The sequence below is a fragment of the Poromitra crassiceps genome (genome assembly GCF_964638095.1).
Source record: "Poromitra crassiceps genome assembly, chromosome: 19".
Classification (NCBI taxonomy): Eukaryota; Metazoa; Chordata; class Actinopteri; order Beryciformes; family Melamphaidae; genus Poromitra; species Poromitra crassiceps.
Window position 1 is genome coordinate 8,454,616 of NC_139646.1, and position 26,167 is coordinate 8,480,782.

The following is a 26,167-nucleotide window of genomic DNA, read 5'->3' on the forward strand; positions in this document are numbered from 1 at the left end:
GAGTAAAGAGTCAGAGTGAGGGAAGGAGAGAAGGAGGGAGTGGGAGGAGGGGAGTACAGAGTGAGGGAAGGAGAGAAGGAGGGAGTGGCAGGAGGGGAGAACAGAGTGAGAGTGAGGGAAGGAGAGAAGGAGGGAGTGGGAGGAGGGGAGTACAGAGTGAGAGTGAGGAAAGGAGAGAAGGAGGGAGTGGGAGGAGGGGAGTAAAGAGTGAGAGAAGGAGAGAAGGAGGGAGTGGCAGGAGGGGAGAACAGAGTGAGAGTGAGGGAAGGAGAGAAGGAGAGAGTGGGAGGAGGGGAGTAAAGAGTGAGAGTGAGGGAAGGAGAGGAGGTGAAGGACAGAGAATCAATGGGCTCGCTGGTTAATTTATTCAGGCTGTGAAGAGTCAGAGGGGGATGGAAAGCAGTTCCCTGCCTCCAGTGACTAAAGCAAAAAGCACACTGAGCCTTATGAAGCATCATAAATAGCTGACACAGAGGCTAACTGAGCCTTATGAAGCATCATAAATAGCTGACACAGAGGCTAACTGAGCCTTATGAAGCATCATAAATAGCTGACACAGAGGCTATCTGCAGCAGCGGGCAGGGCGAGGAGGAGGTACAGGAGAGTTGCATGCTATGTTGGCCCACAACAAGGCCCACTGCTGTTGAGGAAGAGGAGAGTGGGGAGGAAGAGGAGAGCGGAGGTTGCCAGAGGAGAATAAAGGAGTGGAGCTTACCTCGCGGGCCTGTCGGGAGCCTTGTCGGCAGGGCCGATGTACAGCGATGTCTGAAAGAGGGCAGACAACAAAAGAGAAGAGTGAGCAGCTCCGTGCTGAACAAAGACTGGAGGCAGAGCGGCTCACAATGCACAGCTGGCATGTGCTCGTGGCTGTGCCACACTCAAAACGCTCCCCCGGCGTAAGGTTCCACATGGCACACCTGACCCCCCGGGAGGAGGCCTATAGCGGTTACGCACGGTGAAGACCAACTTCTGCTCGGTGATCTCAGGCGCTGCTGCTGTGAAGGATGACGGCAACATTGGAATATCAAAGGATGTGAGAGCTGAGCTTTCTGGCTCAGAGGCCAAATGTTGCCCTGCAAAACCTGGCATGGATCGGCTGGAATGGGGCGAAGTGGGAACAACAAAGGTAGTTGATATGCCTTAGAACAGCAAGTCATAGCAAGGGAATGCTAAATATCTCAGTGCAAACCTGCAAGGTCTTACTTGCAAGATATTTCATGTGAAGTATATTTAGAGGTCAAACTAAAAATTCTACATTTTCAAAGGAGAGAGATGTTACAGACATCTTATTTTTTCCACACAGTTCACCAGCTGAGAGGGTGGTTAGAAATGATTCTGATTCACATTTCAAGCAAATGGATGAATTTAATTTCACTATAACCAAGCAGCAGCATCACATCAAAGGATGGTTTGTGGTAGACGGCTGACATGGTGCTGAGGTGAGATAACATGACAAGGCCAGGGCTGCTACACTGTAGCCTGGGTAAACCCATCCCCCACGTGACCTGCTCTCAGACCTGCTCTCAGTCACTAGGTGACTGGGAACTGAGAGAGCAGGTCACGTGGGGGCTGGGTTTACCTAGGCTAGCTACACTGTACCTTATTCTCATTTAAAGTCGACATGACTTTCCATTTCACAACTTATCGGATTCATATGATTTACAGTCAGGAATGTGAGATTAAACAGTGCTACTGGAGTACTCGTGAATATGAGATTACCTCAATGTGCTGGCGAGCGGAGATGTCTGGATTATAATCCAGCCGTTTTTTAGGAGGCTTGAGCCCCAAGCAGCAGCAGTGAGCAGGAGGAGGAGAGGAGGAGGAATAGGAGGAAGGTGAAGATGAGGTGGAGGAGGAGAAGCAGTGGTGACGTCATGGGGAGAAACCAAAAACAAGAAACATGAGGAGAGAGTGACATCAGTTAGAGAAACTGAGTTACCGGAGATGGACAAAACGCACATGTACACACATGTGCACAGACTCTAGACAGTAACACACTATTTCCTGACAAACACGCAATATATACACACACACATACACACACACATGTACATACACACAATACAGACAACCACACACACCATAAGCATCTACACACATTCTAATGTAATCTATTGATGTTTTGTCCAGCTATTCCTACATTGATCTTAAACAATAGCTTATCTTAGCTATTAAGCTATTATCTTAGCTATTAAGCTAATAGCTTATCTAGCTTAGCTATTAAACCATTTCTATGCTAACATTACTGTTCCATGAGTCACGTCACACCAACATTTGTACCGTATACAATACACACATGTACGCACACACATTTGAGCGTGCCCGTGCACATACACACACACACACACACACACACACACACACGCACACACACACTCACACAAATGTGTGCCTGCATACTGTATACACACACATATACAAGCATGCAGTGTGAGAGCAAGCGGTAAGCAGAAAGCAGAGTGAAGCACGAGCTATATAGTGTTGTGTTTAGTTGAGTGCACTGAAGTTGTGCTTTAATCCTGGTTTACTAGTGCAGATAAACGACAGTTCATTCAGTTGGGAAAACATTCTGGTGACTTGTCACCGCTATAAACGCACAAACACTGGGACATACTGTGAGATCTGTCCTGGCTGGACCAGTCAGTGCAGATAAACACTGGACATACACTGTGAGATCTGTCCTGTCTGGACCAGTCAGTGCATGTGGGGAAATAATTTACAGTCTAAGGGCTTATCCAGTGAGGTGCAGCATTCTGAATATTGCAGGTAGAAATGTGACCCCCACAATCTAACATGACTCAAAAACACAAAGTCATGCCAGCTCCACGTGTGACATTTCCCCCCGGATATTCTGAATAAGCCCTGCCAGTCATCAGCTGATGTCATGCTCTGGCCTGGACAGAGGCATCAAGTCATCAGCTGATGTCATGCTCTGGCCTGGACAGAGGCATGGCCTCAAGACACTTGGCAAATCACTCAGGTCGGGGTAATTTGATCCAACATGTATGGCTAGAGGCAATCCCTGCCCTGAGCCACTGTTGCCACCTACACCCAGAAGAGGGCACTAAAACCTTTAGCTCGCTCCAGCGCTTAAAGGGGAATGCCATCCATTTTAAGAATCCACATGTTATTTCTGCCCCAGGGACAGTTACGTCAATACCTGTTGACATGCACCACTCTTTCTTAAAGCTAGAAGGTGGAGAACTATCCCTTGAATTTGAAAGGGTTCTCTCTGATTTCTAGATTGGTGCAAATGACTCAACTGTCCTGGGGCACAAAAATAACAGATGTGAATTCTTAGAATTATGTGTGATGTTCCCCTTTAAGCAAAGCATTCCCCAATACCAAAAGTGTCCAAAAGTGAGCAAAAACAAAAATAGAGGCAGAAAAGAATACATGACTCAATAAATAAATAAATACACAAATTAATTATTTCATTAATTAATTAATTAATTAATTAATTAATTAATTAATTAAAGCTGCATTCAGTGATGTTTTTGTCTTAAAATAAGTGTTAAATGACTATATTCTGACAGCAATCACTGAAATAGAGTGTTTGGTCAGTGACTTGAAACCCCCCACCCCCCGCTGTCCTCTATCTCTCTCCTGTAGTCCTGCAGGCAGGGCGGACATATCTCTGCAACCGTAACTTGTAGATGGCGGCGTTGGATTCGGGGTGGAAAGATGCATATAGTCGTTTAAAGGCATCTCGATCTGACCTTCCGTTTCCAATAAAATGTCAACTTTTCTCTAGTTTGATCCAATCAGAGAAAAGTTGACATTTTCTGAGAAACGGAAGGTCCAATCGCGATGCCTATAAAGGACTATAGTATTTTTTCAGCCCGAATCAAATGCCGCTATCTCTGAGTCTCTACGAGTTACGGTTGCGGAGATACGTCCGCCCTGCCTGCAGGACTACAGGAGAGAGATCGAGGACAGCGGGGGGTTGGGGGTTTCAACTCACTGACCAAACACTCTATTTCATTGATTGCTGTCAGAATATAGAGCCATTTAACACTTATTTGAACATCACTGAATGCAGCTTTAATGCACAAATTAGCCTGTGCAAGTTGTTGTGGAAACCGCACAGGTTCAGAATGTTATGAAGAACAAAAGCAGAATATTTATCCAATCACTACAAAAGTGGGTGTTCCGTGCAGTTCCACCAGCAGGAGGTGCACACTGCCTTTTGACATATTTTCCAAACATCTTCATCATAGTGGAGAAACGCGCTGATTTTTAGGAGAATAATGAAAGCAAGAATGAACCAAATGAAATAAAGTACCCCAGGTTTCTTTTCTTTTCAGCAGTTTTAGTTTATTCAGTGCCTGCTAGCCACTAGACCAAACAACCCAGCGACGCAAAGACAGAACACAACCTGTCACAAGGGTGGGGGGAAGGGGAGGGGTTCACAGCACCCAACAGTACCACATGCCCAAACAGCTAGCCCCACCCTGCCTATTGGTGCAGACATCAAAACTCATGGGTGGGGTGGAGAAAAGCGGGTGTATGGCTATGGCAGGGTTGTGGTTGAGGGAGTAGCTATAGGCCCTAAACTTACCGGCCGCCCAAACTCCAGCTCGGAAAAGAACTTATACCAAGGCTCGCTCTCTAAATCTATGTCATCATAGGTCTGAGAGAGCATGACAGCAACAGAGAGAGGGAGTAGAGAACAGACAGGGAGTTGACAGAGAAGTCACAGAGAGAGAGAGAGAGAGAGAGAGAGAGAGAGAGAGAGAGAGAGAGAGAGAGATGGACCTCATGGTTAGGATTTGGCAAAAGACACACAGGGAGATGGACAAAGAATGAACCAGAATGGAAAGTTTTTACACTGGATCATGGGGATAAAAACAGTAATGCAAAAAAACATTTACTATTAACAAATCCTTTTATGACTATGCTAAATTTCGGCTTCACATTTTCATTGTTTTGACATTTTTAAAGAATCAAAACAATTTACAAGTCAGTCAAAAACAGTGCATATAGTATCATAGAGTAATCAAATTTTGATCCAATAATAATATAGACAGAAAGCACAACCACTGTGGTTGCCACTTGCCTCCACTGGGGGCAGTAGAATCACACTATTTCAACATTTAGGCCCTTATTCACAGGCTTGAATGGGAACAACATTGCCATACACACTACCTGGCTGCATCCCAGTTATTTGATATTCATTAATTTCATATTCATAGACAATGAGTAAGGGCTGCAATTCCCTGAAGGAATCACATGACCACTGGCTTATTTTCAGCCATAGTTCAGGTGTCGGCCATTGAAAATGAGCACGTTAAACCCACCCTTATTACCCACACCTTCGTGCAGATTCAGTGGATTGCATATTAAATATGTCAGGATGGCAGAAAAAGCCAAAATGCTCAGCAGCAGAACTCAGAGAAGTGGTGGTGTTACTTATTGCAGAATTGTTTGGAAAATACATAAGGGTTTATTCAGAAAACGTACAGTTAATGGCAGGGGTGTCTATTCACTAACATGCTCTGCGTATAATTTGCCAACAAAATATTCCAAACCCGCTTGTATCGACTACATTTCTGTGGACTAAGTGGAGCAATTCCTAACAACTGATAAAATATTATTTGGTCAATCAATATGATGAATTATTAGACATGCAACTTAAAGGGAGCATTGATCCTGAATTACTTCCAAATTTGGCAATTTATTCTTGGTCTTTGCTCTCTATTATAATGAATGATATAAAGATAAATATAAAGATAAAATTTGGACTCCGGCTAAAACCTAACTGATGCTAATGCTGAGATGTAGGGTTTTCTCATCATCATAAACGTGATGATCAGGTTGTATTTTTTGAGCTGTGGTGTGCTATTATGAATTACTTATTAAACATAAAAATGATCAAAAGGAGAGGGTGGTCCCCCAAAAACGCAACACATTAAATTGACCTGGTAATTATTGTAATCCCCATCAATACAGCGGACCCCATCAAGTCTTATAATGGAGATGATTTTACTGATGATTTGTGGTATCTTCCACATTTGAGGCTTTGCAACAAACACTCCATTACCACAACTTACTTTAATGTTAAAAATGTTTGGCTGAAAGAAATACAGTATACTCCAAAGCAGAGAAATACGTAGTTAGTAGGTATGATGACATACACTCAAAGGGGCCAATAAACTGTACCAGTTAAGAGGTAAGTATTTGCATATAGTAAAATCAAAATAATCTACAATAAACTGTACCAGCTAGGAGGTAAGTATTTACATATAATAAACTGTACCAGCTAGGAGGTAAGTATTTACATATAATAAACTGTACCAGCTAGGAGGTATGTATTTACATATAATAAACTGTACCAGCTAGGATGTAAGTATTTACATATAATAAACTGTACCAGCTAGGAGGTATGTATTTACATATAATAAACTGTACCAGCTAGGATGTAAGTATTTACATATAATAAACTGTACCAGCTAGGAGGTATGTATTTACATATAATAAACTGTACCAGCTAGGATGTAAGTATTTACATATAATAAACTGTACCAGCTAGGAGGTAAGTATTTACATATAATAAACTGTACCAGCTAGGAGGTAAGTATTTACATATAATAAACTGTACCAGCTAGGAGGTAAGTATTTACATATAATAAACTGTACCAGCTAGGAGGTAAGTATTTACATATAATAAACTGTACCAGCTAGGAGGTAAGTATTTACATATAATAAACTGTACCAGCTAGGAGGTAAGTATTTACATATAATAAACTGTACCAGTGCAACCCCCTCGTGCATGCTGAATAATGATTGTATATTTACTGGTAATAGATTATTTTTAGCTTTGAACATGATTAGAGCTGTTTGGTGTTTGACAATGTCTGTAAATTTCAGTAGTTTTGACAGTAGAAATAATGCGTTTGTGTGTTCCTGGTAGCCAACGCTGTGAATGGTTCGTATTGCTCTTTTTTGTAAGATGATTAGTGGCTGTAGTGAAGTTGTGAAGTTGTTGCCCCAAACCTCAGCACAGTACTGTAAATAAGGTAAAACTAGTGCACAGTATAGCATGTGGAGTGATTTGTAATCCAAAACCTTCTTTGCTCTGTATAATATTGCAATGCTTCTTGAGACTTTAGTTTGTACATGTTTGATATGTGGTTTCCAGCTGATTCTGTCATCTATCTTTACCCCCAGAAATTGTATTTCATCAACTCTTTTTTTCAATTCCATCTATTTTGATATTTACCTGTGTTTTCCTTTTACAATTACCAAAAACCATTAACTTTGTCTTGCTCAGATTTAATGAAAGCCTGTTTCTGTCAAACCACATTTTCAGTTTGTTCATCTCTGCAGTGATGTCCTCCTGTAATAGTTGCAAGTTATCCCCAGAGCAAAAGATATTCGTGTCATCAGCAAACAGCACCAAATGCAGTAACTTTGAAACTTTACATATATCATTAATGTACAGAATGAAGAACTTAGGGCCCAATACTGACCCCTGGGGGACACCACATGCAACATCCAAGCATGACGAAACACAGTCACCCAATTTCACAAACTGCTGTCTCCCCCTTAAATAACTTTTGACCCAATCCAGGACTATTCCCCTGATACCATATCTTTCAAGCTTTTTTATCAATATGTCATGGTCAATGGTGTCAAAAGCTTTTTTAAATCAATAAATACTCCAACAGCATATTGCTTGCGATCTATTGCATCTGTGATTGCTTCAGTTGCCTCAATTACTGCCAAAGATGTTGATCGATTTGTTCTGAACCCATACTGATTTTCTGCAAGTATTTTGTATTTTTCTAGAAATGTGTCCAATCTGCTGTTGAAGAGTTTTTCCAGTATTTTAGAGAACTGTGGCAGTAGGGAGACAGGTCTATAGTTTGTGAAAAGATGTGTGTTTCCAGCCTTGTACAGAGGTATGACTTTAGCTATTTTCATTTTGTTTGGAAATGAACCAGTTTGAAATGATAAGTTACAAATGTATGTTAATGGTTTAGAAATGCCGTCAATAACTTTTTTTTACCAGAGACATATTGATTTCATTGAAGTCAGTAGACTGTTTATCTTTGCATTTTTTGACAATATTCAAAATTTCAGTTTCCTCCACTGCTTTGAGAAACAATGAGCAGGGATTTCTGTCTGATAAGTGTTCTCCACAAGTTCCTGGATCAGGGATTTTCCTTGCAAGGTCAGGTCCAACATTTACAAAAAATTCATTAAAGCTATTGGCCACATCTTCCATGTTATAGTTTTCCATATCCTTATCAATGAAATACTTAGGTAGACTATTGTGTCTAGATCCCTTTTTGATAATATTGTTTAGTATATTCCATATCCCCTTTATATTATTTTTATTATTATCTAATAACCTCTTATAATAATCTTTCTTACTTGTCCTTATAATATTAGTTAACTTATTTTTATACTTTTTGTATTTTTGTTCTGCCTCTTTAGTCCTCTGTCTTATGAAATCTCTATAAAGTGTATTTTTCTTTTTACATGCATTTCGTAGCCCATTCGTAATCCATGGACAACTACCGGTAATAGTATATTTTAGTTTTCTATTATATTTCTTTATAGGACAATGCTTATCATATAATAAGGTAAATATTCTTAGGAACTCTTCATATGCAAGGTCAACATCATTTTTTTTGTATATTATATCCCAGTTATATTCCAATAGTTCATATTTTAGTGTGTTTATAGATTCCTCTGACCTTACTCGTTTATATTCTGTTTGTTTGTATAACTTGTTTCTACACTGAATGTCATAAACTGTAAATACTGGCAAATGGTCACTTTGCCAGTATGTAAAGTATTTACATATAATAAACTGTACCAGCTAGGAGGTAAGTATTTACATATAATAAACTGTACCAGCTAGGAGGTAAGTATTTACATATAATAAACTGTACCAGCTAGGAGGTACGTATTTACATATAATAAACTGTACCAGCTAGGAGGTACGTATTTACATATAATAAACTGTACCAGCTAGGATGTAAGTATTTACATATAATAAACTGTACCAGCTAGGATGTAAGTATTTACATATAATAAACTGTACCAGCTAGGAGGTAAGTATTTACATATAATAAACTGTACCAGCTAGGAGGTAAGTATTTACATATAAACTGTACCAGCTAGGATGTAAGTATTTACATATAATAAACTGTACCAGCTAGGAGGTACGTATTTACATATAATAAACTGTACCAGCTAGGAGGTAAGTATTTACATATAATAAACTGTACCAGCTAGGATGTAAGTATTTACATATAATAAACTGTACCAGCTAAGAGGTAAGTATATATAGTATATAGTATATAGTAAAATTAGCGTTTTCAGATGATTACCACTGTGTCGGGGGTTAATTATCTACTCTGTAGCTGGACATTAGCACTTGAACATACATCAGCGTGATAAGAACTACATAAAATGGCAGAAACCATATTTTGGAAAAATGTAATTGACGTGTACTTGGATTTTTTAGTTCGGCTCATGTCCCATCCACTAACATGACTTATGACCTATAGTGGGACCAGCCACAAGAGGACGATCACGATGCTTTGTCTTCACATTTGGGGAGCTGTCACGACATCCATAATGTATACCCTCTATATCTGGTTGAAACGGCAACAAGCTCAACTTTCTCCATCCTTCTCTCCCTACAGACTTCAGTGCGAGAACAACTCCTACACTATAGCTGAGCTAAATGAGTTGTACTAACTAACTGTAGAGCTGAAGTAGTGTAACTACTCAGCCTCCTAGGCGGGCTGTATTTCTAACCCATTCCCCACATGTAAGGATGCTTTGTAGGTGTTGTGGCATTATTACATCTGACTTGCAAAAGAGATAATCCAGCTCGGAGACAGATGAGTCAAACACAGAAAAAAGAAGAAGAAAGAGCGGGTGTGGGACAGAGTGGAGATTGCCTATCATGAATGTGTATGTACAGTACAGTACAGTAGGTGCACACATACACAGAAAAGAGAGAGGAAGTGCCAGGACAACATTCTGCTGTGGCTGGGAAATGTTCAAATTCACCAGATTCATTCAGATTCTTTCGGGTGGCATTTTCTTACCTTGCAGAGTGGAGAAATAAATGTACTAAACAGAAAAAGAGAGATGTTATGGGTATATGAGCCAATGTGGGTTTGCTGCTATTAGCTCTCTCCTTTCACTGGCTCTGTCTCTATAAGGGACTGACTCACACACATTGCTGTCCTGGGAGAGAGCTGTCTGCAGACATCGCATTCAACATCTGCCCAGCCTTCAGAAAACCTAAGCTCTCTTTACTCCTTTCTCTGCACAGCCTTTTTCTCAGCTGTCTGCTTTCTCATTCAGCCCACTCAGAGTGAACAGCCGACACAGTCAATACTGGATTCGGCATAACGTGGAAAACATTGTTTTTCATGTCCTACATTGCCATCTGAAGAAAAGAGGTCCATCCATACACAAGCCTATGAAAATATATTAACTGGGTAAATTGCCAAATAGAGCTGTGACGATTAGTCGATTAATCGGTTAGTCGATCGACAGAAAATTAATCGCAAACTATTTTTTATAATCGATAATAGTTTTAGACACATTTCTAAGAAAAATACTAATACTTCTTCCTCTTAAATGTGAATATTTATTATACTTATATGACAGTAAACTGATTATCTTTGGCTTGGTCAGGACAAAACAAGACATTTGAGCATGTCATTTTGGACTTTGGGGAAAAGGGGATCAACATTTTTCACCATTTTGTGTCATTTTATAGAACAAACAACTAATCGATTAGTTGAGAAAATAATCCACAGGTTAATCGGGGATTAAAATAATCATTAGTTGCAGCCCTATTCCCAAACCACTGCAATCGAGGAAATGTCTTAAGTCAACACTGCTTCACTACAGCTACGATGCCAAAAGTGAGTTTTTGTGACACTTCTCCATAATATCAAAGAGTGCATTTTTATGGCTCCGTTTCTGCATTAGAGTCATGTTGCATTACAGTTGCATTAACAGTTTAACTCCATCACCTCTGAATATGCTTCAAGAATATTCCACTCCAAGGCGTAGAGCAGGTGTACTGAACCTTAACAAGCATGACTGGCAGAAAAAGCTACAGAGCCCACTTCACTTCACTATCACAGGAAAAGCATGGGGTTCCCCAAGATGCTGGTCTGACCCCGCGTGGATTAGTTCTCCTCGATTGTTTGGACATTGGACAATAAATTGGACAGAGTGAGCTGATTCCAGACTGGTGGCTATAGGCCTTTCAGTCGGAGCGTGTAGGGAGGCAGTCATGTGATGATGGGGAACACATTATCAATGGATTCTGATGTGAAAATGGGATAATTCAGTGTAATCAAGATACTCACAGGTCTTTCATGCTCCAAAATAGAGGACTTCCCTGGCTCATACTCAAAAATACTCTTAGGCTCAGCACGGTATTTTCGTGTGTCCACTTTCCTGTCGGGAGGACCCCATTCATTCCTAGTGCCAGGAAAACAACAACAACAACATGATAAAAAACACATCATACACTGTAACTACAACAGACTGAAATTCTACCATTTAATTCATCTGAATTTTATCACACATTTATTTTGTAAAAGAATAAAAAATAGTTCAAGGTGCCTCAAAGACTGAATGCAACTAGTTGATGTATAAAAAAAAGAAATATTTCAAATTTAATTGATGGCCATGAAAGCACTCCAAAGTTTGTGATTTTGTCACAAATGATGTCCACTAAAGGAGAGAGATAAGACTCCAGCTGCTCTTACGTGTCTGGTGAGTCTTTGTCGCGGTCGCTGTCTCGGGTCCTCAGCTGGAGCAGGGAGGGCATGGGCGGGGGCGGAGGAGGGGGCACGGGAGAGGGCGAAGGCTCCTGAGGGCCCAGGTGCCCTCCGTTGTCTGAGGGGCTCTTGGTCATCGGGCGGTAGGTGTGCGTCCTGGGGGCCGGGTGGGCCATGGTGGGGTTTGACGACGGGCTGTAGGCATCTGTTGAGGTCAGAAGGGATGGACAGACAGACTGGTAATGAGGGAGAGCAAGCCAGAGAGGAGACAGATGGGTTGGGTATGGACTAGGGGTGGGAATCACCAGTCCCCACAATACGATATTATCACGATACTTAAGTCACAATACAGTATTATTGCAATATTTCTTGCTATATATTGCAGTTTATTACCTTTTTTCAAATGCAAAGTATGTCCCCAAAGGGGGGGAGATGGGATACAGTTTCAAGTCTGTTCATCCCACTTCAATCATTTTTACTGCAGCAAAATGGGATTGTCAAGCAAACAGACTGACCTACACTACTACACTGTCACAAATGTTGACAATTTATATAATAAAATATTGCGATACTTGGCATACGATATATTGCCACACAAAATAACGAGATACTATGCTGTATCGATTTATCCCCCCACGCCTAGGGTAGACTTATCGTATGAGACACGACTTTTACTATGCATGAAGCAGATCTCACCATTGTTTATGACCGCATATGTTGCATTGTATGTGTCAGCAGCATAGTCATCATCTGTAGAACAAAGACACAGATTGAGTAGAACACACACACGGTGCATAGCTTTCTGTGCTGAGCACAGCCCTTTGCTAACCTTTTTTGTGCACCTCCCTTATCCCTTGGCCCCCTACGCAGCAGAAATATTCTGCACATCTCAGGAAACCCATCAAAATCCACCCAGATGTCAATATCCAATGAGTTAAGGGAAAACTCTAATGAGATGCACCAAAAATAATTTATATTCACAGGCATGTCATTTTTTTATAGACTAGACTCAGACAATCATGAAAAAGTGAGTGGGCTTTTGCACACCAAGTCTGTATTTTTCTGTAAGTTTGAAAATACAACCTCATGTTGTATCACTCACGTTCACACACTGACTCCGAAACTTTTATCCGTCATTAATGTTTTCGGAACAGGTTTGATTTTCTGCGTTTTTCTCATCAGTCAAAAGCCTTTTGCGAGCTGTTTGACCCGTATGAATGTGTCTGGGCGAGAGAGAGAGCCAGAGGAGCGGGCTCCAGTCTGAGCAGAGAGCCAGCCGGAGAGACGCGGCGCTCGCTCCACTCATTGGCCCCTCTCTGCTCCCTCTTCCTGGGGGAGCGGTGCTTTGGCACCTGGCCACGGCGCACCACAGCCGGCTTGGCGAGGTGAAGATGAGTAGTGAGTACGGAGCCCCTGTCCGGTGCGATACGGCTACCATTCTGCGACCTGCTGCCATATGCCTTCTCCAGTCCACATCACCGCTGCTGCAGATCAGCGCCTGCTGTATCTCCTGGATACAGGAGAGGACGAATGTGTCTCGCATTGCATCGGACTCAGTGTGCAAGGTTGACTGTGTGTGTGTGTGCAAAGACCACTGTCTACTGCAGTAGAGAAAGCCGGAGCAGTTTAGAACAAGCAGGCCTTGTCTTGACTATGTGATTTGGTGGAGCCCACAGAAACAGAGCAGAGCTCCCCGTGCAGATCTGTGCCTATTAGAGGTTTCTTCCCATTCCTCTGCCTCTCCACATACTGTCCCTCTGCTCTCTAATCTAATGAGCTCTGGCTCTGGGGTTCTTTTGGTTTAACAAGAACTGGCACACACATGCACGCACGCACGCACGACCGCACGCACACACGCACGCACACACACGCACGCACGCGCACACGCACGCACGCACGCACGCACGCACGCACGCACGCACGCACGCACGCACACACACACACACACACACACACACACACACACACACACACACACACACACACACACACGCACACTCAGTTCAGCCTTACCTGCTTTGTGAACCATATGGATCTGTTTGAACATAGTTTTGTACCAATCCTTTGGCCGATCCACCGTCTGTGGAGAGAGACAGAACCATCAAGAGTGATAGAATCCAACATAAGCTCATTTACCATATCCCCCCCCCCCCCCCCACATAACCAAGGTACACCATGCCTTTACCGTCACTGTCCAAGCAGTATACAGTGAGCTACAGTTGTGAAGTAAGTAAGTATCGCCTTAGAATGGAGGCCAATGGTACACCCGTTCAAAAATAACCAAAAACACAGATCTAATAGTGCCAAAATACATGTTGTGCTTCGGGTACTCACCACGAGATGAAATATTAATCCATAGTTATGTGAAACGTCATTTTCGGAGTAAATCCCCACACCAAGTTACTTCCTTGTTTGCCTGTAAAGAGTGCTTCCGCTGTACACAGCGCATGAGCTGTATGTCGCACATGCCTGGCAGCCACGTTTAGGAAGTAATTCGGGCTATGTATTTACCTTAAAAAAATATCATTCCTCCGCATTTGGATTCATATTTCATCTCGTGGTGAGTACGGGTGTACCATTGGCCTCAATTCTAAGGTGATACTTACTAACTTCACGACTGTAGCTCACTGTATACTGCTCGGACAGCGACGGTAAAGGCACGGTGTACCATGTGTGGGGGGGATATGGCAAATTAACTAAACTCTAAAAAAAGTGGCGTATCCCTTTAAGGTGTCATTCTAGGACATTACTGTGCAGAGATGTGCTCAACCTCAACCCTTCTTTGCTAAAACACAAATAGATCATAGACCTCATTAGCGGCATTAGCTCAGGAGGTAGAGACCTCATTAGCGGCATTAGCTCAGGAGGTAGAGCTGTCGCCTGGGAATCGGGAGGTTCCCGGTTCGAGGCTGGCTCCTCCGGTGTGTTGAAGTGTCCTTGAGCAAAGACACTGAACCCCTAACTGCTCCCAATGAGCGGTTAGCGCCTTGCATGGCTGCAGACGCTGTGTGTGTGTGTGTGTCTAACAGCTACTTCAAAAAAGAACTATCAAATGACAGAGAGATGTACTCTATTGATCATTCAATAGCACTGAGTGTTGTGTCTTGACTCTGGTTAGAGAAGAGGCAGTTTGGCTCCAGAGGGGAGGGGGGGGTACAGTGTAACCACACAGTCCCTGACAGCAGAGTGCCGGCCAACACAAGGGCCAATTACCACCATGGTTACCAACTAGAGGGGCCACAGAAATGTCTGTCTGCTCACAACATGGCACATCTGTTTTCTTTTCCTTTTCTGCTTTCTTTTCTTTTCACCTTTTCTCTCAGCTTTTATTGCCTGTCTCAATCTCTCTCTCTCTCTCTTTCTCTCGTCCTCTCTCGTCCTCTCTCTCTCTCTCTCTCTCTCTCTCTCTCTCTCTCTCTCTCTCTCTCTCTCTCTCTCTCTCTCTCTCATTCTCCAGCTCGGCATGTCTGCCTTTTAAAAGCCTCTCTCCCAGAAATGGGTTAAGAGGTTGAAGCGCTCCTACATAGAAAGCCTGGCTGGAGATGACACACACTCACACACACATGCACGCACAAACACAAACACAAACACACACACACACACACACACACACACACACACACAACAAGGACAGAGCAGTACAGTACATAACAAAGACCTTGTCTGAGCTCTTAATTACAAGTGGCACAGAGAGAGAGAGAGAGAGAGAGAGAGAGAGAGAGAGAGTGTGAGAGAGAGAAAGAGAGAGAAGAAAGAAAGGCAAATAGGGTAAAGTGAGAGAAAGTCAAAGACAGGCTGAGATAGAGAGAGAGCAAGCTGGAGAGAGGGCTTTTTAATGTCGGGTCTAAAGCTGCCGGCAGCTGAAAAGAGTCTCTGTCTCATGGGCCTGATTGCATATAGACAAGAGAGATGGATCTGATCAGAGCTAAAAAGACACCACAGTAACACGCTTACAGTCAGCACTATAGTGTGTCTGATTGTGCCTCTGTGAGAGCCTACCGTGCGGATGGCGATGGGGATGCCAGACTGGTCCACGGGGCCGATGCCCTGGTAGTGGGGGGCTTTGACCACGGACACCTTCTTCTCTTCTTGTGAGAAGCGGGCGAGGGGCACGGTGCTGCTGACACTGGCGTGGCCCGACGACACCACAGACTCACTGCCCTCTGGAACACAAAGGAGAGAGAGGGGACAAAGATACACTGTGTCACTTGTTCCAACAATTAGTACATAGTAGCCGTGTTTCCATTCAGCATTTGCACAAATTCTAAGCGAACTTTTGAAAAGTCGACAATCTTAAAATTCTAATCGTGTGTGTGCTCTTGACTGTGTGGCATTATTGTGGTTGTTGACTGTAGAAAGCTTGAAAAATTGGACAGTGTGGCTGGCAGAATACCTGCGCTTGTGGAGACTGGATCAACCTTAACGTCCATACGTTTATTTTCCACAAACATGGCATCCAAACATGGCATCCAAACATGGCATCCAAAAAAGGCAGGCAACGGTGAGATCACTGACCAACTTTGCATTGCATTAATTGCTGTTAGGTGAATAAGTAGGTTGTGCGTGTGGGCGGGGGGTGAAACAAGATCAGATGGAGAGAGAGAGAGAGAGAGAGAGAGAGAGAGAGAGAGAGAGAGAGAGAGAGAGAGAGAGAGAGAGAGAGATTTAAAGGTACAGGACGGACAAACCCCGTCTTTATTTGTCACAATGCACCAATGCACATACGCATTACTCCATTGTACTAATGGAGAAGTAATAATTAATAATCATTATGTCATGTAATCTGCTGGTGGCTGTATTTCTTTCTTTCTGGTGGTGATGAGTAAATATAAGGGCCAATATCACAGGAGGAATGTGCATTGTGCGACGCTCGCCATATATCTGGGAAACGAGTCGCACAAAACAGTTCTGGGAGTCACCGTGCAAAAGGTATTTTAAGGACGGAGCGAGAGCCTTTGGGTGCATCAGTTGTGTGAGTTAAGTGTTCACTACAGTACGTCAGAACGTATTCGAAAAAGGTGTTTCCATCTCCCATTTTGCGCATTAACTGTTTTTCAAAAAAGACAACAACCACCTCAAGAGAGCATAATTTTGCGTGTGAAATGGAGGACGTTTTTTCCATCCACCTTTTCTAATGCGATACTCCAAAATGTGTATCAAAATACGTGGATGGAAACAGGCCTAGTCAAACAGAAATGGAAGTGTTTGCTGAAGAATAAGATCCAACTGTTCTCTTGTCATCATCAGTGTGGTAAGATTTGAATAAGCAAGGATGAGCATTATCTCCCTCTCCCATTTGCGGCAATTCATTTCCGATTGTGTTCCACAATTGATCGGCTCTGTCTGCTGCTAATGGCTGGACATATATCATTTCCTGTGAAGCTCACCTAGCATGTGACTGTCAACAAATCCATTCCTTAGCCACGACAAGCGCACTAAAGACCCATTAACTCCTCAATCGATATGGGGAATGATGGTGAAAAAAGGCTTGAGCAAATCATTTCAACGCCAGGCAAGCAATTTTCTATGAATTGACACTGTGTGAGATTAATTAACAAAAATCCATTAAGCGGGTGCCTAATAGTTTTTCTTGAAATGTGAAGCAATTAGAAAACTTTGGAGTAGGCTCCATTAATATGGTACAGACCCAATAAAGGTATATTGATTTTTCCCATTGGATTTGTTTTTGTCGCAGTCTGGCCTGTCTTGGCTTATGCATTTGAATGTTGTTGCCTGTGGTATCAGAGAGCAGTGAGTGAGTGAGTGACAGAAGACCCTGCAGTGGCTCACCTGAACTCCTGCTCTGTCTCTGGAGCCCAGTGTGGAGTGAGGCAGGGGGAGGGGGGTAGGCTGGGGGGGAGAGGGGCCTCTGGGGGTGTCCCGTACTTCCATTCATGGCATGAGAGAGGACCTGGCCCTAAAGTCACCCACAAAGCCAGAAACACATGAGCCATCAGATCTACCGTCACAAATGGTAGCAACAATGTATTTCTTGGGGGTAGTTCTGCGACACAGCAGTAGGTCAGGAGTGTAAATGTAAAAAATTCAAATTAAAAATTCAAATTAAACAATAAGCAATACTTCAATGATAATGATCAGTGGTGTGAATCAGAGAGTAGTCATTATAAGTTGTATATTTCTAAAAAAAGTGTAAGACACAAAAGGTTAGAGGAACCAGTTTTGATATGTATTGCAGACTGATATTGGGTAATCAGATGTGATTCATGGGGAAGTGCTGAATCTGAAGAGACTGTACAGTGTAAGAATAGTTAGTGATTGAAAGAGACACACATTGAATCAATTCAAAAACAAGACACACGAGAGATTAAAACAGTGAAGGTGAACGAAGACATCTTTCAGATTCACATACAGTACATGTCGTTGCAGATTAGTTGTGAGTCTGGCACATACGTAGGCCGGGGGGGAAAGTTGCAATGGGAGGCTCTTCAGAAGAACGTGCTCCCATTCGACATGATGCACTAACTAGCAAATCATCTCAGTTCTTTATTTAACAACAAAGAATCAAAATATGGTATCTCAATTTGAGCGAGTATGTTTTGCAAAGGAGTGCCACCGGGCTGTCACAGTGAAAACATAAGAAAGCACACTTAGAGAGGACTAGGAGACATATTATTATAAGGGAACATCAGGTTGAATTAATGCTGCACAACTAGGTTGAAGTTGGTGGTTAGTGTAAGGTAAAAAACACAAACACGACAGTGATGACACACATTGTGGAGGTTTGCTTCACGCCTTCCAGTTGTGTTGGGGGGCGGGAGGGAAGCGTATGTTTTTGGTGGTGATGTGTGTTACAGCAGTGACTTGTTGGGATAATTACGTTAGTGAAAGTGGCTGCTGCAGCAGTGGAGGAGGCCGCAGGGGTTGTTGTTAGCACATCGTCGGGGCCAGCGGTGGATGTGTAGGTGGAGACGTGGCTGAGGGTGGGCGACGGCGTGGGAGAGGCACCGGGCGAGTCCAGGCTACAGATCTGCAGCTCGTCCAGCAGACCCGCCGTGGACGAAGAGTAGTGGCTGAGAGCTGACACCGTCACGGGGGAGGCGGAGGGTGACGCGCAGCAGCCGCCGCCGATGCTCGCGCCGCTGAGCGCGGTAAGACTTAGCCCAGCTCCGCTAGGGACGTACGGGGCGGGCGATAGGGCCTGGGGGATTAGGCCTGACAGGCGGTCGAGTGAGTCTGTGCTGTGGCAGCGGTAGGGGGAACGCCATGCTGTGGGGTCGGGGGAGGGAGGTCCCTGTTGTGTGGGAGGGAGAGGGGGTTGATTGGAGGAGGAGGAAAGATGGAGAGTGCTTAGAGAGATCACTGATCAGCCACTGTTGTCACACAGGCAGTGTGGAAGTCACAGGTGAGTCTGACAGGAAGTCACCGGTGAGTCTGACAGGAAGTCACCGGTGAGTCTGACAGGAAGTCACAGGTGAGTCTGACAGGAAGTCACAGGTGAGTCTGACAGGAAGTCACCGGTGAGTCTGACAGGAAGTGAAAGGCTGCTGTGGAGCTGCCATGAAACAAGTAACTCTGTGAACTGAAGAGGCTCTGTTAGTTCACATTTTGTGGAATGCAACAAACAAGCATGGTGACAACACTGGTATGATTATGTAAAGTTCACACATAATGCAGAATCACAGTTAGTTTGGTGGGTTGGATGGCAGCACCAAGACACAAAAAACAACAACAAAACCTCAGTGATGTCTTGGTGGCCACCAAGACAAAAAGCACAGTGCTGTACAAAATCATAGCTTTCTATTTGTTCTAGTTACAGTATGTAGTCAGTTATGTACCACCAGTTCTGCAGGAGAAGGTCTTGGTGGAACCACAGGAGGATCGTTCTTCATCTCCATAGGGGATGGAGCTGGAGTCGGGGTTAGAATTGCAGCTTGAGCTTGGACCTCGAGTGCCGCCGTGGGGTTTGACGGCCGGGGCTCTGGACGTTTCGGGGTCTTGGGGGCCAAGTGGACAGAGAGTGAGGCTGTCTGCACCGGGGGCCGAGAGATGGCGGAGTCCCTTCGCGGGGGCGGGGTAGGGGGTGGAGGAGAAGCTGGGGTCTGGGTTTTAGACTGAGGCTCGTAGGGGTCGAGGTGAGCAGGGGGGTCGGGGATGGTGATGGGGGTCAGTTTGAGGGATGACACCTTGCGTTCCTGGACCTCAGTATTAGTGGTGGCAGTTGCACTACAGTCACCGATGTTATTTGGGATAGTGGACTGGCATAACTGGGGGACTGGTGAAGGTACAAAGGTGGAGGGGTTTGTGCTAGTCTCTGAGTAGGTATAAGAAGATGTGCTTCTAATAGTGAGGGACTCCTGCAAAACGGCGTTGTCATTTGGACATAATGCTACTGATCCAGGGCTTAAGACAGCAGCCAGGTTAACGAGGGAGCTGGAAGAGGGTGGATTAGTTCCAGTGGGCGGAGAGTGGAAACTCTCTCTCCTGGGGGGCGGGGCTGGCACCTGATTGACAGCCTTAGTGGTCAATGAGGATGCAACAGCCAAAGGGAGTTCAAACAACAAAATTGTATCAGTGTGACGCTTGACAAAAATCATCATCAAGCTGTTCCAAATACAAAAGTTTGATATGCAGTTTGATTCTGTAACAAGTCTGTGGTGTGATTTAATTTACCCTTCAGAGTGACATTTTAACACAGGCATGTTCACGGGAAATGAGAAATGGGAAATGAGTGCACTTGTAAAGCTGTTGTGTGTGTGTAGATAGATAGATAGATAGATAGATAGATAGATAGATAGATAGATAGAGAGAGGGAGAAAGAGAGAGAGAGAGACAGAGAGAGAGAGAGAGAGAGAGAGAGAGAGAGAGATATTATACCTGTGTGGGTGACTTCTTGTCCTGTAGGTTGGGTCTGACACTGCGGAAGCCTTTGGCAGCAAGAGATGAGCTACTGGCATCTCCATTCCTTAGGCCATCTGTTGCACTGCGTGACCGCCAAGCATCTGGGGATACAGTCAACATTGTTAACATTACACACACTGCAGTGGTATATAATCTTTTTGGTTAAAGGTTTATGGTCTCTTATGAAGTTTTTCACAGATAATTTCATAATGTCATTTGCGATATCAGGAGTCTCCAAGGAATTCATCTATAGAGAGGCAAAGTGGAACGTCACTTCCTGCTTCAGCACTGTACCAGAGATTTTCATCCTCCATTTATTTTCCCATAGACATTTTGTAAAATCCTTAGAAAATAGTTGTACTTCGTCGAACCAAATGGTTCAGCTAACGCTATAATCAGGAGAGACCATAGAACATTTCACTCGGACCAAAACTTAAAAAAACAACATTGAAAAAATATTTTCTTTAAACCCGCATTTTTTAATGTTTTGGTCCCAGTGAAATGTCATGAGATCTCTCCTGTTTCTAAATATAGCTGAACCGTTTGGTTTGAACCACTAAAACTATTTTTATAGTAGAAATGTGTATGGGAAAATGAATGGCGCATGAAAATCTCTGGTACAGTGCTGAAGCAGGAAGTAGTACTTTGCCTCTCTATAGCCTAAACAAAACAATGAATTAGTCCGTTCATTGAGAAAGAACAAAGTGAACTTACCTGAGTCTGATGAGTGAGACTCACTCCCTGGCAAATGGAAAAGACAAAGCAACAATAAATACACTATTAATGTCTGGTCACATGCATCTCTACAACAAACATCACTGTGCAAGATTACGTTTCAAGTAGTTACACAATCTTATCTCACAGAAAGCTTAGTGCAAGACGACAAAGAGCTAAATGGGGATGTGAGGTGCAAAAGGCATGACAAGACAGAATGGAGGAAAATGTAAAATGTAGAAATTGAAACAATACTTTGCCAAGGTTTAGTATATAGTATATAGGTTTATAGTATATATGCCCCCCCACCACATACACACGGTCTACTACTTATAGTAAAACATCTTAGATACTCCAGAAATCACCAACAACTGCATACTAGGGCTGAAGAATTAATTAATTAATTAATTAATGTATTTGTTTATTGATTCATTCATTCATTAATAAACAAGGAAGGGGGTGTCTAATTGTGATAATTTTTTACCTAAACTGCAATTGTGATATTAGAGGCAATGATCATTTTTACATCATTATTCTCATTTTCATTGAAAGACTTATTTGTACTTATCTGTAGCAAACAAATATGTTTTCTTAAGTCTGTAGATTAGAATATGATGTGTAGGCCTCTGCAGCACAACATTTCATTTGAAATGGTATTTTGACACACACAAACAAATATTGCGTCTCCTGTGATTTGAAAATTGCAGTAGGCCATACTGCGAGTTTGATAAAATTCTGATTAATTGTTCAGCCCTACGATACATACACCGTAACAACCACTAGAAATCATCTAGCAACCACATAGGAACATCATTAGAACTACTAGTCATCAAAAAGAGTGACCCATGATAGTACATTTCTTCTTCACAACACAAAGCATATTTCAAACTGCATTTTCATAATTGCTTAGAAAAAACATTACATACTAATATTATAGCTTAACCAAATTGCATAATGTTCATGAGAGTATATTACTGTTACACACATACACATTCTTCAATGACCTGCTATCTGCCAGGTCAACATTCAGGTATCTTCCACAAAACATCTCCAAACAATAGAGCCTTGTACATTTTCATGAGAACGTTCTCCCACCGTAGAGATAACACCGCCAGCTGCGTCTGAGGACGTCATTTTCGCATATTTGGGTGCGAGAATAGATACAATATTGTATTAATATGAGAAGGCCTTCCGTCCCGTGTCCAGTAAACAACTGCTTTTGCTGGGAATTTTTCTCACACTGTACATAGCAAATCCATTGCCCATGGGCTCATGGCAACATGTAACATATGGGCAAACATCTATAATCACTCTATTGATTAGAAATATGGGCTGTCCTGTAAATATCAATAGGAGTCAACCACCTTGGCCTTCTACCCTGTCTCCACTGAGAGGTGTTTGAGGTTACTGGCTGTGTCACTGGCGGCAAGGCCAGATGGAGTTAGCTCATGATTGAGCAGAATCCCCACAACCTCAAGCCTGGCTACCTTCAGAGTCAACGTCATGAAACTACAATTCATCCATGGGGCTTCTTGCCAGCCCCTCTCACAGGTGCTCAACACCAGGCATGAGGAGCATTCCTCATGAGCATCTTCAGCCTGGAGAAAGAAGGGCCGTGCAAGAGCGACACACCTGGGTCCCAAGCATGCTGAGGTAGGAGAGGACCAAACCTACAAAAGGGCAAGTGGAGCAGCAACACTCCATTCAACGCAATCAATGTATCTGCCCCCCCAAAGAAGCATTGCAGTATCTTGTATCAGCCTACTGCTAGTGCTAGGCAGGTCACCATCTCCGCTGGCAAAACTAGCTGCCTACTATTGCAGCGTGCTAGCTAATGGCTCATTTTCACCACATATAACAGCACAGTACAGCTCTGCTCTACCTAGCCTTACTCGTCTCTACTTGATTTAGACTCTGCTTCCATAGCAAGTTTACTCGCCTCCGCACACACCTGGTCGTCATAGCGACCGCATATCTGCCTTCCGCCCATAGCCCAAGTAGGCTATAACGTATATCCACACACGGAACTTTGAAACTGGTTATGAAATACTGGTGCCTCTAAATGACCTACATGGGCAAATGTGACAAACGGCCAGGAGAATGGATATCACTTTGTTGTTAGTCAAACTCACATGCATGCGCTTCGCGGGGGACAGGGGTTACACTACGGGGAGTAGGGAAGCCACTACCCCGGCGGCCACTCACCAGGCAAGACCGCGGCTTTGCTAAACCCCCGCCTCCGGCCTAGCGGAGCCGACGTAGCACACAACTACAAGGGCTTCCCGAGGAGCGGACTTTTTCTCTCTCAAAAACAATTGAAAACCACCGTCATGTTAAAGCTGAGCAAGGAGATCGATTTTATTTCACCAGAGCCGAAGGCAGCAACACAAAAGACTGATGTAAATAACAGAAGAGAAGGTAAGCCCCACTAAACTGGTATCCAGCGTTGACAGTAGATACAGTAAACGCTGCCTGACCAATCAGTCGTCTGCAGTGTTTTCACGTCACTGTATAGTACCGGCTGGAACCTCAACAAAGCAGGGACCAAAACCAGCACGACTCAACCCCGACTCAACCTGGGCTGTCCAGGTTTTTGATCGATGGAATGAGACAAAAAAGCGAGACAAGCTGGGCTAATACCAGCGGTGGAAATGGGCCATAACATAACTAGCAATGTCCTTTCAAGTGACCCTGAAAACACAAGGGAACCAGGCATGAATGTAATCACAGCAGGGATCTTGGCTAAAAAACCTTGTGCAGTGGCCATTCTGCTGCTTCAAACGCAAACACTGCATTCTTGATAACTCATCAGATATAAGGCTACCAAAAACACTATGGAAATACAATAGGAAGCTAACAGTGGCAGAATGTGTACCTGAGCCAGAGCCAGCCTGCTAAAATCACTGACGCCTGGGGGGGGTAATCATTAACCTGTGTGCTGCTGACAGAGTACAGGCAAAAACACTGTTGTTCCTTCAGGGGAACAATAACATCTGTTGTGTTAGTTATTCAGAGCATTGTCTTGACTTGACCTGTTCACTGCAAATGAGCAGATTGAAGCAGGGACAAATAAGTAGCCAGCTCTAATCTCCACCTCGGATGGTCAGGAAGAATGAAACAGAACAGCGCCATTATAGCCACCACAAACAACCAGGCCAATCCAACTGCATTTACACCCAAGTGCTTACGGTCACCACCAGAGCCAGCCAATCACATCAAAGCTCTGCTGAGAGAGGAAAAAGTGTGACAGCGAAAGCCAGAAGGAGGAAAGAGAATGATAACAAAGCTTAAAGAGCAGGAAAAGCAGAGGAAACCAGAGTGATGGAGGGAGAGATAGCGAGCAGCCACAGAGGATGACATATGAGAGCTGTCAACAGGGAGGAAGATCAACAGTAACAATAGGAAGGGAGGGCTGATACAGTAAACGAAGCCAAGGACATGAAAAGAAGGACATAATGATCAATTGGAAAGAACAGCATCCCACAGTCCAAACATTGCTTAAGCATAGGCTACTGAGATTTTAGCCATTTTTTTTTTTTTTTTATATATATGCTCAAGCCATATCAGCCAGATGCATCCTAACAGCCAGTGTTTCCCCTACAATTCTACAGGCCCGGCAGGCCCACCAGGCCGACGCCGCCCCCGCAAGGCCAGAAAAAACTTCATTTACCCCCCCCACCCCTGCTCTCCCCAAAATTTCAATAAGCTTTTTTCCATAATATTACAATACAACAATACTGGTGTTGATAGTGTTGACAGTAATAGAAGATGCCAAACCATTCAAAACAATAAGCATTTTGCTTTTAGGAGCACCGTGCCAGCGTGCGGCGCTATTCCAAAATGTGTCAGCGTGTGTCGTTGCCTGGGAAACGCACATTCCATAATACAACTGTTCGCATCGCATCCCATAAATAGTATGATGATACTTGGGATGCCATTGTGAACATAGATGCGAACAGGTTAGCTAAAAGTCTAGCGTGGTCAGCGAGGGCCCCCACCGTTGCGGTCGGTCGGGGTACGTTTCGAAATCCCTCCAGGCCTGAACATTTTTCTAGGGGAAACACTGAAACACGTTTTAATTTCTCAAGCTGCTTACGGTAGTGTAAGCTTACCTCACTCTTTGCCCAACAGTATCGCCCAGTCATGAAGTGCCCAGGGCTGTGTTTTGGGAACGTGTGTTAATTGACAGCATGTATATATGTGAGTGTTAGTACCTGTGGCCAGATTGGGTGAGCTCTGGACCCTCTTCATGGGGGAGAGAGTGAGTGACAAGGCAGTGCTTTTGCGAGCGCATCCTCCGCTATCTGGGAAGTCACAGCCAGGCGGGTGATCAAACAGGCAGAAGCAGCAGCACACATGCAGTATGCACATAGACATAAAGAAGACATACACACACACACACACGTGCGCGCACGCACGCACGCACGCACGCACGCACACACACACACACACACACACACACACACACACACACACACACACACACACACACACACACACGCGCGCAGAAAAAAAAATATGCACAGCCAGAAACAACTCAGAAAAATGGAGGCAAAGCACATGCATTAGAGGCCAATTCTCACTGCAACAGATACTGTCAATTTAAAATGGGCAAAGGAATTGTGTCGGAATAAATTAATTTGCTATAAATTACTATCCGCAGATGAAATTCTGAAATAGTTGGTTGAAGGTATTATACGGCCTTAGCTAAACCTCGCCTAGCCACTTCCTTAAGCTTAGGACAGAAATTGGTTGGTATAACATCAAGGGACATGATATGATAATGAATGAATTCCAGATTCAGTGGGTCCAATTTGATA

General features: G+C 43.6%; 1 protein-coding gene across 1 annotated transcript in view; it reads right to left on the bottom strand.

The window, feature by feature from the left end:
* sorbs2a (sorbin and SH3 domain containing 2a) overlaps window positions 1-25,718 on the bottom strand; it is a gene marked incomplete at its 5' end in the record, with an annotated part of 43,182 nt that extends 17,464 nt beyond the window's left edge. The window contains 13 exons of the mRNA XM_083655763.1: window positions 716-765; window positions 1,720-1,776; window positions 4,562-4,633; window positions 11,358-11,472; window positions 11,763-11,979; window positions 12,471-12,524; window positions 13,788-13,854; window positions 15,774-15,937; window positions 17,565-17,691; window positions 18,613-19,026; window positions 19,571-20,248; window positions 20,610-20,734; window positions 25,535-25,718. Of these exons, the coding sequence (XP_083511889.1) occupies window positions 716-765; window positions 1,720-1,776; window positions 4,562-4,633; window positions 11,358-11,472; window positions 11,763-11,979; window positions 12,471-12,524; window positions 13,788-13,854; window positions 15,774-15,937; window positions 17,565-17,691; window positions 18,613-19,026; window positions 19,571-20,248; window positions 20,610-20,734; window positions 25,535-25,718 (2,324 nt within the window). The remainder of the gene's footprint in view (window positions 1-715; window positions 766-1,719; window positions 1,777-4,561; window positions 4,634-11,357; window positions 11,473-11,762; window positions 11,980-12,470; window positions 12,525-13,787; window positions 13,855-15,773; window positions 15,938-17,564; window positions 17,692-18,612; window positions 19,027-19,570; window positions 20,249-20,609; window positions 20,735-25,534) is intronic.
* Between the last annotated feature and the right edge of the window lie 449 nt (window positions 25,719-26,167).